Raw genomic sequence first — 14,732 nt, forward strand, 5'->3', positions numbered from 1 at the left:
CAGTGCGCAGTGAAACCGGACAAAATGACAAATCAAATGTGTATAGTGTATACAGTTCACATTGAGGGGGATGGACAATTAATAATGTGCTGTTGCTGTCAAAAGATGACCCAGCCCAGCCCAGCCCATTAACTAATGTAATCAGTTAATCACCTATTTTAAGCAAACAATCAGTGTCAACTGTCAACACCTATAGGCTATACCATTACTTGTCTTTTTAATTCCATTTATATCCCTATTCATTTATTTTATTTGTTATGACCCAGCTCCCTAATTCTCAACCAACTAACCTCCGTCAAACATCGTTTCTAGGGTTATTTTGGTCAGTTCACCTTTCTCTAACTGGGCGTCAGTCGGGGTGGTACAAACCGTAAATATTTGCTGGAGCCAAGGCCCATAAAACTGATGGGCCCTTCTTTTGGCTCCCTTTCCGCCTTTTACCTGGTACCCGACTACCCGTTGAGAACGCACTGGCGTTGCGTTGCTACTCTCTCTCATTTGCCCAGTAGGCAAAGAAGCACATAACCCCCTCCTCAGTGAGTCTTCACTGCGACGCTCACTGCGTCTCCTTCTTTCCCTCTCCCTCCCTCTCTCTCAACTCAGAATTCCAACGCGTCGCTTTCCGAGCATTCATCCATAGACTTTTTAGGGCTTCTCTTTAGCTGATGCACTCAAACGTCTTTCCAACGGATACTTGATTCCTCTCTCTTTTTCTTTGAAATGCGGTGGAGATTCATGGTGTCTTTTCTCGTTGGTGGGGATCAGTCCTTACCGTTCTCATCTCCCTGCAGATGATGGTGGCTTCCGGAAAACACACTGCCGAAGATCACCATAGCTCAGATACATCTCCATCTCCTAAGCTCATGGCGAAGACGCCAATTTTCGGCCTAAAGCTGTACATCGTTATCGGAATCTGCGTCGTGTGTGTCATCGCCGTCATTCTTGTGATACTTCTCTCCGTCCGTCGATGTCGAAACTCCAGGAAGCGACGAAAGCGTGCAAAGCAAACAGTAGGTTTAACTTCGATGGTCTCTAAGGAGATCATAGATATTAAAGTTTCGGATCCGAGTGAGGACGACAAGATCGGCGACACAGATAGGGAGGGGAAAGAGGAGAAACAATCTGTCAAAGTGGACTCTAACAAGGCGATTAATGCCAGAAGTCGGAGCACAGAGAGCAACGCATCTGGTGGGAGCCAGAGTTCGTCGTCGGGTGTTTCGGCCGAGAATTCGAATATCGGGTGGGGCCGGTGGTATGCTTTGAAAGAGCTGGAAATCGCCACCGGTGGGTTCTCCAGCGACAATGTCATCGGAGAAGGCGGTTACGGAGTCGTTTTCAGAGGGGTTTTGCCTGACAGTTCAATAGTTGCAGTGAAGAACCTTTTCAATAACAAGTGAGTATGACAAAATAATATTATTAAAAAAAAAGAAATCTAATATTTTTTTCTTCTGTTGGGAGCGGTGCATTTTTTTATTATTTGCATTTCTTTCATATATGTTTTTTATTACTTCCTTGTAAAAAAATTTCTTCAAGTCGTACTAAAAATTATAAGTCGAGATTATCGTCTCTATGTCGTTTGGCTCCCGTTTGTGACGGAGGCCGCCGGGACATGTTTGATCTTGACCATGTTGTTAATGACAGAGTGTGTGCCGACTCATTTCGAAGGTCTCGAGAAAAAGGCCAGCGTAATTCTGGAAATTAATCGTACTGGCGCAAATTAGAAGACTTAAAGACTGGGCTGTTTCTTTTACTTTTTCTGGTTGTATGCTTAAAGAAAGACTGTAACCAGACAAGTTACTACACTCTGAACTCAGTAACTAATTATTTAAAGGTAGAACCTTTTTCTTTTGTTACCTCATAGTTGGTCTATATGGATACCCATATGCTCCCCCTTCAAAGGTGATTGATCGGTATTGCTTTTTTAACATATTAATAATCTTCCTAGGCATCTGAAACGGTTTGTTTCTTCTAAATTTTTAAAAGTTTACAGAAAATTCCTCTGGTAGATTTTGGGGAGGCTTTTGAGTTTTGTTCTCATTAGATGTTGAAGACTTGGGGATATTGCTTAGTTTCCATGATTGAGATAATACCTTACTTGGGCTTTTAGTGTGGTATCAGTTCTTAAAGGTTTTCCAGAAATAAAGAACGCAGGATGTAATTTTACAAAGAACATGATTCATCAAAAAAAAAATTACAAAGAACATGGAAGAACGAAATTGTTCTTCATGAATTGTAATATAGAAGTAGAACAATAACTTATACTGTAGTTTTTTCTTTTCCTTTTTCTTTTCAGCTTTAAACTTGCATGTATTGCTTATTTTTTACTTCTATATCTACTGCAGTAATTTATGGGTGAGAATTAACTATATGTGATCATCTTACTTGTAGGGGTCAGGCAGAGAAGGAGTTCAAGGTTGAAGTTGAAGCCATTGGGAAAGTAAGGCATAAAAATCTTGTAGGACTTGTTGGATATTGTGCAGATGGTCCTCAGAGGTATTTCCTATGTGAGAAATTTGGGATGCTATCATTTTCTCTAGATGGAAGTGAACAAGGATTCCTTATTTTTATTTTCCTAAGATGCTTGTACTGGTTTTTCAGGATGCTTGTATACGAGTATGTAGATAATGGCAATTTGGAGCAATGGTTGCATGGTGATGTTGGGCCAGTTAGTCCTTTGACATGGGATATTCGCATGAAAATTGCCATAGGAACAGCAAAAGGGTGTGATATTCTATATTATTATCAGTTTCTTCATCTTTCTTTCTTTTTTACAATCACTAAAAGAAATACTTTTAATTTTAAATGCATTGATTAATAAGGCTTATTTGTTAATTTGATTGACCTATTTAAGCATAATTTAGAAACTTCTAGCGTGAAAATCTGGTCATTTTGTGAACTGTTAGTCGCAGGACATTTTTCCATATTGTATCAAATTCTTCTTAAGAGATAATAGTGTGGATTAATGTGTTTAGTTTTTTTGTGTCTGTTTATAAATCCATTTTGGGTGTTCATGGTCAGCATGTTTTTGAATGCAAGTTGCAACAAACATATCCACATTCAAACAGATCCCATATTGCAAATTCTCGACTCAATCAAGTTGCATATTTACATTTTATGGATTTGACTAAAATCAGACTTGGATCTTTTAACCTTTTAAAACTCAACTAAAACTCAACAAACATATCCACATTCAATCAAGTTGCATATTTGCTCAAGCTAGTTTTACTGATTGAACTTTTGTTAATTAGATTTGCTTAATCATATTGAACTGAGGTTTTCGGTGAATCTTCTCATTAAGATATATGTTTGGTTTTATTTGGATCGGATCCAAATTATTATCTAATCCATTAGCAGCCCTACTTGTACCGGCAATTGACTGAGATTACATTGAAAAAACTGAAAGTCGTGGAGTCTTCTCACTGAAGGCTTTTGATGGGGAATCAATTTTATGATGCAAATTTTTGTTGTACTGCTTTAAGTTTGCAAATTATTTTTACTATATTACTTTTGAACCCAATTACTTGTGTTAATCTAATATTGCATGACATTTATCATATAATGACATTAAAGTTTTTGTTCAGTTACATGCTTGTGGAACTTACAATACAATAGACTGCACAAATCTTTATTCTAATATCCGTCACATTTTTCTCAGTTTTGTCTCCCCAGTTCCAACCAGATTTTCTACTCACTTTCTCTACCCGCGCCTGCCCACAGTACATTGCAGCCGCATATCTCACAATACAAGATGGCGATGTGTGGCTGCAATTCAAGGCGGGTGGAGAGTAGTGGGCAGGATATCAGGTTTGGTTCTGTTGGCTGTTTCTTTTATTTTTTATATATTCTTTTGTCACCAGTGGGGCCTCTTCTACTCTTTAATCTTTCTTATGTGTTTTCTTACAGTTTAGCTTATTTGCACGAAGGACTAGAACCAAAAGTTGTGCACCGTGATATCAAATCCAGTAACATTCTTCTGGATAAGAAATGGAACCCAAAAGTCTCAGATTTTGGACTGGCAAAGCTCTTAGGTTCAGAAGCAAGCTATGTAACCACACGAGTAATGGGGACATTTGGGTTTGTTCTTTCTTGAATCCAAGATGATTCTTTTATTTATTACTAGTTATTTTGGTGGGTGCTAATAATAATATGTATTGGCACTTCTTTGATGCAGATATGTATCTCCTGAGTATGCAAGCACGGGTATGCTTAGTGAGAGCAGTGATGTGTACAGTTTTGGTATACTACTTATGGAAATAATCTCAGGGAGGAGCCCAGTTGATTATTCTAGACCATCGGGAGAGGTAATCAAAGCTTTTTCCTTTTCCTTTTTCTTTTATCTGTTTTTTTTTTGGAAGATTCCTTTTTCTTTTATCTGTTGTGCTCATGAGATATGTCACCTAAATTTGCATGCATCCGAATTGCATTGGCAGGTGAACTTGGTTGAGTGGTTTAAAGGGAAGGTAGCAAGTCATTGCGCAGAAGAAGTGGTAGACCCTCTGATTGATGCTCAGCCCTCACCAAGAGCATTGAAGAGGGTAATGTTGGTTTGTCTTCGTTGCATTGATCTAGATGCTAACAAGCGGCCAAAAATGGGGCAAGTTGTACACATGCTGGAAGCAGATGAGTTTCCCTTCCGTGCTGTAAGCCCAATTATCCCAATTATTCTTCTACAATTTTGTGTTGCTTCAAGAGGTGCAAAATGTGCTACAAATGATTTTGTTAATGGCTATATCTTACAATATTTCATAATTTCCAACTACTAATCTAAATACTCTTAGGGACTTCATAATTGTTTATCTATCAAGAGTGGTTGCACCATCAGAGTGTGACCAATAGATTTGGACTTTTTTTGGCACCTATTAGTAGTTCTTGGATGCAAATAAAACTCTTCATAGGGTTTTATAGATGTTGGCATTTGTTTCTCTTATATCAATGGTCAACACGAGAGAACTTGTTTAGGAACTTTATTTGACAAGGAAATTCTTGAAGAGCTCTTCAAAAGCTAGCTAATAGGGTTAACATAGTATTAGTAAATTTGAATGAAGTTCTCTACTGTGTAGGCTTAATTGGGTACTAAGGAAACTGTTTGATAACATATGAAGTGGCTGAACTAAAATGCTTATTGCTTTGTCTCCTAGTGAAGAAGTTTTCAATGTGGTTGTGAACTCCTTGATTGATGAAGTAGTTGGGTAGATAACCATACCTTTTGATAGTTTATTATTTAATTAATTTATCCACTAAATGACAAAGCAATAGGTCATTCAGTTCAGCAACTTGAGTTGTTATCAGTGGCTCCGAAACTTTCATTTCGCATTGATCCTTTCTACTTGGTTCAACATATCCAGGCAGTGCTACCAAAAGAAGCCCATATTATCATATGGCCAATATATCTATGGTTTGTTTTTGAGCTAGAAAATTGATTGAAATGGGCCCAAACATTAATCAAACCTGCTTGTGGACATATCCAGGCAGTGCTACCAAAAGAAGCCCATACTATCATTTGGCAAATATGTCTATAGTTTGTTTTTGAGCTAGAAAATTGATTGAATTGGGCCCAAACATTATTTTGCTTGACAGAACCCAGCTGTATGTCTCACATGGAAACAACATTTGAATTTTACGATAAATTCAAAGTTCCATATTGCATCTGCATGTCATCGAAGTACTTGCTGGTAGAAATTACTGGTGGAGGATTTCTAAAAACATGATTAATGCTTGCATTCTTTAACTCCATCTATTCCATGTTTTTTATTCATCTTAAGATTGCAAGTGTTTGATTCTCTATTAACTTCCTTGGGGTCAATTTTCAACAAGCATGTGTACTCTGAAATTGTTAATATCCATGAGTTATTATTGGCTGGTACTTAGATGTGTTTGTTTCATATTCTGTAGGAGCACCGGGCAGCCCGTGAAGCCCCCCTTCCTCCCCGACCAGGCCCTACTGTCACTGATAGAGCACCGTTCTCGTTTCCATCCAAAGCTGCAGGGGGAGGTGATGTTGAGAGGTCAAGGTGAAGATGAGTTGTCCGTTTGGGAAGTACACAACAGTATAGGAAAAGGTGAAATAATTTTGTAGTTTGTAAAAATTGCCATTAAATTATAAAATAAATTCTTTTCACTCATTAGTCACTTCAATTATTCTTGAGTTTATTTATCAACAGCATTCCCTGTAAATACATTTCTGTTCTATATAATATGTGGCATTCACCTTGGTTTTGCCTTTTTTTTTTTTTTTTGAGTAGCACCTTGGTTTTGCTAAGAGAAAGCAATTCATCTTTTTTTGAATGAGAGGACAATTCATTGTTCTGTACAGTGTCAAGAGGGTGAAACCCATAGTCAAAACGTCACCACAATTTCCAGATTTGCAAATGCCTAGGGTTCTAAAAGCTTTATTATATTCATGAGAAAAAAAAGCCAAAAAATCCTCACCTGTGACTGAGTTTGGACTAGGATTGTTTCCAGTTGCTTAAGAGTAGGGATGATGCAAACTGAACGGGTCACGATCCAATCCGAAATCGAATCCGATACGATTTACCAGATTCAGATACCCCTGCCAGGATTTTTAATCGGATCGTATCACAAATAATAGGATTTTTTTTCAAAATTGGATTGAAGTCAAATCACCCCTATTGGATCGAATCCTAATAGCCAATATCAGATTGGCGGTTTTTGTAAATTATCATTTCTACCTCCATTTGTAGGGGTGTTCATATATGGTTCAAACCGCAAAAATCAAATTGAATTTGTAGTTTGTTTCGGTTTATATTCGGTTTAGGATAGTTTATTGAATTTTATAAATTGAATTAAATCATAAATCGTAAATTGAAATTATATATAATATATCTGAATGGAATGTATAAAATTATAAATATATAGTGAATTCTTTATTTTATAATAAAATAATAAATAAATGTTTTAAGTTTTAATTTTTAGGGGAGTTATTTGGGCTTTCTAATTGGGTTAAACCTAAAAAAGTCATAAAATGGTCCAAGATTCCCAGACCATATTAGAAACTGCACCAAACGGTTTGGTATGGTTTGATTTCCATACCAAAATGGTTTGGTTCGACTTAAAAATTTCTCAAACCGTAATTTACTGGTTCGGTATAAAATCTTCTCCAAACTGCACTGAATTAGACCGTGAACACACCTAGTTTTTTGAACACCACTTAGATTTTCCTCCGAAGTCCGTCTTCTCTCTAATGTGTTTGTGAAGTCAGGTCATGGTTGTCGATAGATAGCTGAGAACAAGAGAGGAAGAATAGAGAGAGTGAGCTTAACTAGGGTAAAGAAAAGATGATAATTTCAGTTCGCTGTGGGTCTCACCTGCTAAGAATAAAAAAACGTTAGTATTCTCAGGGGTGAGAATTCTAACGGTCAAGTTAACCGAGAGTTCAAAGGAAGTAAAAGTCACCACAAGAGTGTAAGTGATAGCTCAAGTATGTGTGTATACCTCTAGCTGTGCCTCTTTTGTAATAGGAGTTGACCATGTGGAGAATAATGCACAATGTATAACTGTCCCATATATCACGATCATGTAAGAGGGTTTAAAAAGGCGTTGGCCGACCATAACCCCATGTTAGTGGCTCGGGAGCAGATGCACCCAGGACATGCACCTGCATTAAATACTCTACAATCGCTAAGGGTGGGAATTACCTGAATGCCCTTAAGAAACTGTCATACTCTTGACCAATGCCACGTGTCAAGATCCGATGAACCGATCAAATATGCCTACATCAGTGATGGTTCTATCACCAAACCAACAATTGAACTCACCCAATCTGACAATACATTCCAAAAATATACGCAGCTAGAGAAATACGTCTTAGTAAAGACGTCTCAGAGGCAATTTTCTCATGTTATTACTTGGAAAACTGATGACTTGCTCCAGCCCCAGGAGCTACGAGGTATTTGTAGATTTGATAAATTGAGTGTTGCCTGCACAAGTTGGTGGGTTCAACAGTATTAACATTTAGTGGGTGCTAACTGTTAACACGCCCAAAGCATTTGGATAGAAAAGGGTGTTGGACTGGAATGCATGGTATGGTGTGCTCATCTGTGTTAATTATTTAGTCAGCCAAGAAAGTGAAAGCATAAGGGGAGGAAAATTGAGAAGAGGACAGGGAGTATCTTCAGGTCAGAAAAGGTGCTCATTTGGGTCACCGAACTGCGCTTAACAATAGACCCATTTCTGAAAGTACCCATCTCGAGGTTTTTAGTTCTGAAACTCTGAATCGCTTCACTGAAAGAGGGTTTAATTTCTAAAACCCAGAATAATTTCATTGAAAGGGCTTGCAGAAAACGTATAATATAATACCACATCTGAAGCTCAAATAACTCCAACTTCTCAAGATAAAGGTATAATGACTATTGCAGACAATTGGCAAAGAAACCAAAGGCAGGATATCTATTATTACTGCAAATGTAGTCATGAAACTTGAAACCTTACAGAAAACAACAATTGCATTAAGGCAGTAATTTAAGAAAATGGTTTAGTATAGATCTTGTCAACAATACCAAAAACTTTGGAGACACTTGGGAGCTGTATAGTGTATAGCCAGATGTGGTTTCACAATAATTGGACATAAAAGCTTTAACTTTGGCTCAAATTCTGCATCCAACATTCACATCTGTAGGCTTGAGAGTTGAAACTGTAATTAAGAAGTCTATCTTTCTTCCATGGTTTTTAAAACCGAATCGGTCAGGGGTCTGGTTATCGATTCGAACAATTCGACCGTTCAACCCAAATGATCAACCTGTTCTAACAAAAAAAAATAAAAAAATTTAATAATTAACCGACTGGTTCAGCAATTTGCTAACCAAAATCAACAGTTTTGGAAAAAAACAAAACTGGTCACCAGTTTTTCCAGTCCAATCATCCAGTCCGCTCTGATTTTGAAAACCATGCTTTTCAGATTATGATTTTGAAAACCATGCTTTTCAGATTATGATTTTGCTACTTGCGTTCAATTAATAACCAGATTGAAATTCGAATTTTGAGATTTGCATCCAATTAATAATTGAATTGAATTCGAATTTAAGTTTGTTATATTTGCTTCTACTTTTTATTTTAAAACTAGGAAACTCCAACCAAACTAAAAACCAACCCAAACAAATACCAATATTTTCAATCTATCATTGACCCATCCAGATACCAATATTTTCAACCTATCACCGTTAAACTATTCAAACAATCACCTGCCTTAATTCCAGCCCTTTAGTAAAAAAAACATTGACCTCAAAAAAACCACCTAACCTGAAAGAGTTCAACTTGACCCATTCAACCCAAAAACTGCATATTTATTGTATATCCATTCAACCCCAAAACTGCATATTTAATGTATATCCATTCAACCCCAAAACTGCATATTTAATGTATATCCATTCAACCAAAAAACTGCATATTTAATATATATCCATTCAACCCAAAAACTGCATATACAAAATTTTGAAGACCATAACTTTGCACTCTGATATCTGGTTGAAATAATCATTTTTTTTTATCTATTTTGAACAACTCTTTAAGATCAATGCGCCCCAAGTCAGTAATGGTTTTTTTTTTTTTTATTTTGAATAACTCTTCAAAATCAATGCGTCCTAGTGTGTCTATAGGTAATTTTTAACATTTTTATAAACAAAAATTTAAAATTAAATTCAAAATATAAAATAATATATATTTATATAAAATATAATTATACATTATTTATTATAAAATATGTATTTATACTTAAATATATATATATATATATATATATATATATATATATATCTATATATATAGATTTCTTTATTTAACTATATGACATGGAATGGGACTAACTGATTTACCAATGATGGTTGAAATAACAACCGCACCCAAATGCAAAAGTGGGTTAATTTAAAACATTGACCAGTGTAACTTGATTTTGTCAATTTTTAGTATGAAAGGTTAGTTTGGAATAACCAACACCCAAACCCGACCAAATAAGTTTGGCTTGTTAAACAATATGCTGAAAACACTAATTTAATTAAATTATTCATGGGTGGGCTTCCATTGCTCAAAAATCCTCCCATATGTCTTTTCTACATCATAGATTTTCCTATTATTAAATCCATTTCAATTAAATAATTATAATCAACTGTTTTAAATATTTTAATATTCACTGAATTCCATAAAATATAATTATGTAGTTTTTTAATATTTAATAATTAATTACTATAATTACTCATCTCTATAAATGATTTCATAATCATTTTATTAGTTATCAATAAATTGATTATATATTTAAACAAACCTTATTATATCCAAAGTTAAAACGGTCAACTGACATTTTTCAGAATACGAATTTCGAAAACAGCATCCAAAACTAGGTAAACTACAATCCTCTCAAAATTTATTTCAATTTCATACATTCAATGCAAACGAACAATTCTCAAGGATAGACCGTTTAAGAAAAATAGGTTTTAAAAAAAAAGTGTAGGGTGGATTGAAAACATAAACGAAACTAAAGTATCGAAAAAAACGACCAACAAATTACTTCATATAGACAGTTGAAACTTGTAAGTAGGGAACCATTACTACAGACATACAAAAATATCGAAAGAGAAAAACTCCCAGAATAAGCTATGATCCCAGTGGATTCGAACCACCATCCTCCCACATAATGTGAGCGCTCTACCAATTTTGAGCTTAAGGATCATCATATTTTAAGGTTAAATTCCAACTAGAAGGTAACGGCGACGATGAGAGATAAATAAGTAACCGACCGTTACGCGATCAATGAATCTAATATATAGGTGATAAATTAATAATAAAAATATTACATAAATAACACAGTAGAGCACTTGAAAAGCTACATCTACATATTTTTGGTTGTCGAGGTAAGGGTAATTAGATCGATGCCCAATCCCACAACCAAACAGAAACCACGGAATTGATAGCCAGGCCTCAAACAGCATAGAATGAAAGAAAACGATTGAATTTCATATTTGAAAAGTTAACAGATCGGTCGAATCTACTGTTCACCTAGAGGCTTTATGATCTAATTGTTGGAAGATAAACCGGTATGAATTGGTGTTGGTTTGTAGAACCATAATTCCCACAGGGTAAAAGTTGTTAAAAGACATTGGAAGACCAGCATTGCCGCCAAAAGAACCATCCCGACTACAAGGGAACAATACAAGTAACAAAAGGTAGACCTGGCAAAACGTTGACTCAGCCCCGAAAAAACAAGGTTAGGGTCTCTTTAACTAGCTGAATGTGAGAACGACCAGACCCGAACGAGAAAAAATGGGTTGGGTCATGGGTAAGTATTTCTATTTTGTCTTAAATGCTTGTTGTTTCAAGTATTTTCTATTTTATATTTGAAATTTTAAGATCTAATTTAGTAATTTTCAATTATTTTTTGGGATGACCCGCAACCCTAACCTGAACATTTAGGGTTTAGGGTTAGGGTCTAGAATTTGATAACCAGGCCCGAAATCAACCGGAAGAGTCTTGACCCAACCCAAACCCGACCCACCCAACCGAAGTGCCAGGTCTGCGCAACGGGGTCGCATTTTATGTCGAGGCGCAAGTACTGAAAAATAAGACTAGAAGGAAATATCAAAAGGGGGTCTCGAAAAGCAATTATACCCGACAGTTAATCTTTAATGTGCAAACAAAAGCATAAAATTAGCACCAAATTTAAGCCAAATACCATCCATCAAAGGCAATAGCAATGATAGAAAAGGGGGGCTAAAATGAGAACTATTTGGTAAACCTTGCCAATAGACGCATCTACAGTACAACTGCAGTAAACAAACAAGGTTTTGTATACTCCTCCCCGATGGATGTTCGTTATGATTCTGGTTTTACACTATTTATAATTCCACTTATGGAAAAAAAGTCAACGTGAACAATTCGAATGGCTGATATTGGCGACGGCGGATAGACACCATAGATGATAGATACATAAGAGTTGGTATACTCCCAAAACATTTAACTAAAAAGGCAAGAAGAAGGAAACAACTATACATGAAACATGGATAACAGAATTGTGCAATATAAAATGATATTACAAACAAGAAAACCACAATGTAAAATCCATCTATCAAATGAATAATTTAAATACCAACTTTGAACCCTCTTCTATATTTTAACTGAAATAGACGAATAATAGAAATTACCATAACCGTTAGAACGCCTATTTATTTCCGAGTTTAATGCTGTTTGGCTATCGGCTTGAATTCACCTTGGTTTACCTACAAAGTAGCATGCAGAAAGCATTCTTGCAACGATGACACAACGTCTACGTCGCCGCCATGTACAGCTGCAATACTACACATCATCAGAAAGAGCTGTAGCAGGAGCATGAGCAGCAGAGACGGGCTCGACTAACTACCGTAACTAGTCCGCCCGTAATACGCGCCATCCGATCAGCAATTTAGGGGAGTGACTTCAGTTAAAAACCAGAGTATGCGTTCAGTGGACCAAAGATACAAATCCAATAAATGAATCGTAAGAGCAACAGCAGAGCCACCAATCTCCAATTCTGACAACCGCCGTGACGAGGAAGGCTGAAACATATAGAACCAGTTCTTTTGCATTGACGCAATACTACAACCACATTCCAAAATTCTGATGCACAACGAAACTAGGGTCTCCACATGGGGACGCCCTTCACAACTGATTCTTACATCAATGGTACAAAAAATGGACTTGACAACGTAAAACAACAAAGATTTACACAACTACAATATATAGAGAATTCAAGTTGGTTAAGATTATCATAAACTGTGAGAAGATGATGATGGCTTTTGGACGGAAATTTGGCATGAGCAAGAAGTGCAATACCGCGTATTAATATGCAATGACTATGTGCAGTGATTGGGACATGATTGATAATTCATACATGTTCTTGTATCTGAAGAATTTATAATCTTCAATTCATAACGCGGAAACCAAGTGCTAGGACTGGAGACAAAACATGAAAATATATCGGTAGGATACATCTTCTTGTTCATCATATATGATGGGGCCTTGAAAACAAGCTTGATGGATATCTATAGTAATTTTCTTAAAAATTATGAATAGAAAAACTTGAAATTAAGAACTGTCATTTACCTTGAGTCGAGGATGACGTATCAGTTCTTCTGTGATCTCTTGATGATAGTGAAACGTCGTTGAGATGTGCGATTGGCCGATTCTGTAAGTAATTCAACAATCGAAAAAATAGAGCAGGAGACGGCACACAACTGGAGAGACCCCGGGCAAAAACCCCGTGCGATCCCCCCAAAACACCAAAAAAGATGGAATTTTATTAGGGTTTTTTGACCTGCCATGCAAGCGCACCTGACATGGCAAAGGTCCGATGACAACAGGGCACTTTCCTTCTTACATCTTTTACAGAGAACCAGCAACACCTTATCGAACCTCCCACCATTTAAGATCAGAACATATATCAGATCAGACCACATCTACCTTGATTTACAAGGAGACTCGATAGATCGACATGTTCTTCATATTTTCCTTCATGATCTTTTAGAATAAAGGCCAATCTTCTCCAACGCCAATAGATCTGTACAACCACCACGCTATCACCGTAACGACCGGATCTACAGCCATGCTGCGTTTCAAGGGAGATAACATCGCTCGACAACATATATAGAGACGGAGAAAAACCCTGCAAGAAAAAAAAACAAAAAACAAAAAACAAAAAATGGATTTAATAAAGAATATCACCAGATCGCGATCGATGGCTCGAATAAATCAACCAATTTCCCAGATCCGCAGAGGGTATCTCTCCCACGAGGCGAACGACGGCGAATATGATATTGCACGCGAACTCCAGAGGCCAAGTGAAGAACAAAACAGAGAAGAAGGAGAAGAAGAAGAAGAAAGAAATTCTTGCAACGATGTCATGAGATTCGTTGTTAAAGTGGCATGAGACACAGATCCGGTGTAAGAAATCAGGAAAGCACCGACCAAAAAGCACGAAAATAATGATCTCGCCAAGCAGAATAGACTCAAAACCCAAGGAGGAGAAATTAAACGGAGACTCGCAAATCAACAATTTTAGCTAACCAGATAATCGCAAAAACTGGTGAAAAGCAGTATCGATACGTAGATCAAGCCCAGATCTAAGAGAATTTGAAGAGAAAAATTGAAAGAGAGGGAAAGGAAGAAGTAGATCTAAGAAAAATTGAAGAAACGAAAGCAGAAATCTGCAAGAACCCAAGATGGGTGGGGGGGGGCGGGGGATGATAAGAAAGGAGAGAGGGCACCCTTATTTATTGAACCCTAGATAGAATCGACGGATATGATGATGTGTGAGCTGTAAAAGATCGACGGTCCATGTGCGCCAACATACGTGAGGCTGTTTCGCTATCTGAGCCTGAGGGCTAAGGCGGTGAGAAGGAATCGTGTACAGTTGTGCAACTGTCTTTATCTACTTTTTGTTGTGTGAACCGATTGAAGACACGTGTCTTAATCTCCTGATGCTTATCTTCTGATTGATGTCGCGTCTGAGTCAAGCCCAATGTTTGCCTTACTTTATACGCTATTATTTTTTCGGAAGAAACTTTGTGTCGCCAATGAAAAGACTATAAACACCCTGCTTTAGTATTAAATAAATTATGCAAATTATGGGCTTTTTCGATCTTTTCAATTGAATTGCCTCGTTGCTTCCTTGGAGAATGGAATTTTAGAGGCAGCAGAATGCCAGATGCTGCTTTGTCTTCTTCAATTCTCGAACTTTCCATTTAATTATGTAC

General features: G+C 36.8%; 1 protein-coding gene and 1 long non-coding RNA gene across 2 annotated transcripts; one reads left to right on the forward strand and one right to left on the reverse strand.

Moving 5' to 3' along the window:
- The first annotated feature begins 429 nt into the window (after positions 1–429).
- On the forward strand, positions 430–6,220 carry LOC104595699 (putative receptor-like serine/threonine-protein kinase At4g34500). Its single transcript, XM_010256557.3, has 7 exons — positions 430–1,393; positions 2,389–2,493; positions 2,599–2,721; positions 3,904–4,074; positions 4,172–4,301; positions 4,431–4,640; positions 5,893–6,220. The coding sequence occupies exons 1-7, from the start codon at positions 792–794 to the stop codon at positions 6,013–6,015; spliced, it is 1,464 nt and encodes a 487-aa protein (XP_010254859.1). The 5' UTR covers positions 430–791; the 3' UTR covers positions 6,016–6,220.
- Positions 6,221–11,981: 5,761 nt separating this feature from the next.
- On the reverse strand, positions 11,982–14,493 carry LOC104595700 (uncharacterized). Its single transcript, XR_734929.3, has 2 exons — positions 13,084–14,493; positions 11,982–12,536 (listed from the first exon to the last, which is right to left on the reverse strand). It is a non-coding gene; the product is annotated as an uncharacterized LOC104595700 (long non-coding RNA).
- Positions 14,494–14,732: the final 239 nt, after the last annotated feature.

The sequence above is a fragment of the Nelumbo nucifera genome, chromosome 5 (assembly GCF_055504915.1).
Source record: "Nelumbo nucifera cultivar China Antique chromosome 5, China Antique-T2T, whole genome shotgun sequence".
Classification (NCBI taxonomy): domain Eukaryota; kingdom Viridiplantae; phylum Streptophyta; class Magnoliopsida; order Proteales; family Nelumbonaceae; genus Nelumbo; species Nelumbo nucifera.

Bases quoted from the DNA above. Each gene is read 5' to 3' on its own strand.
- LOC104595699 (XM_010256557.3), top strand. From the start codon at position 792: ATGATGGTGGCTTCCGGAAAACACACTGCCGAAGATCACCATAGCTCA. The intron at 2,494-2,598 runs GTATTTCCTATG...CTGGTTTTTCAG, and splicing joins TGTGCAGATGGTCCTCAGAG to GATGCTTGTATACGAGTATG. The intron at 4,075-4,171 runs GTTTGTTCTTTC...TCTTTGATGCAG, and splicing joins CGAGTAATGGGGACATTTGG to ATATGTATCTCCTGAGTATG.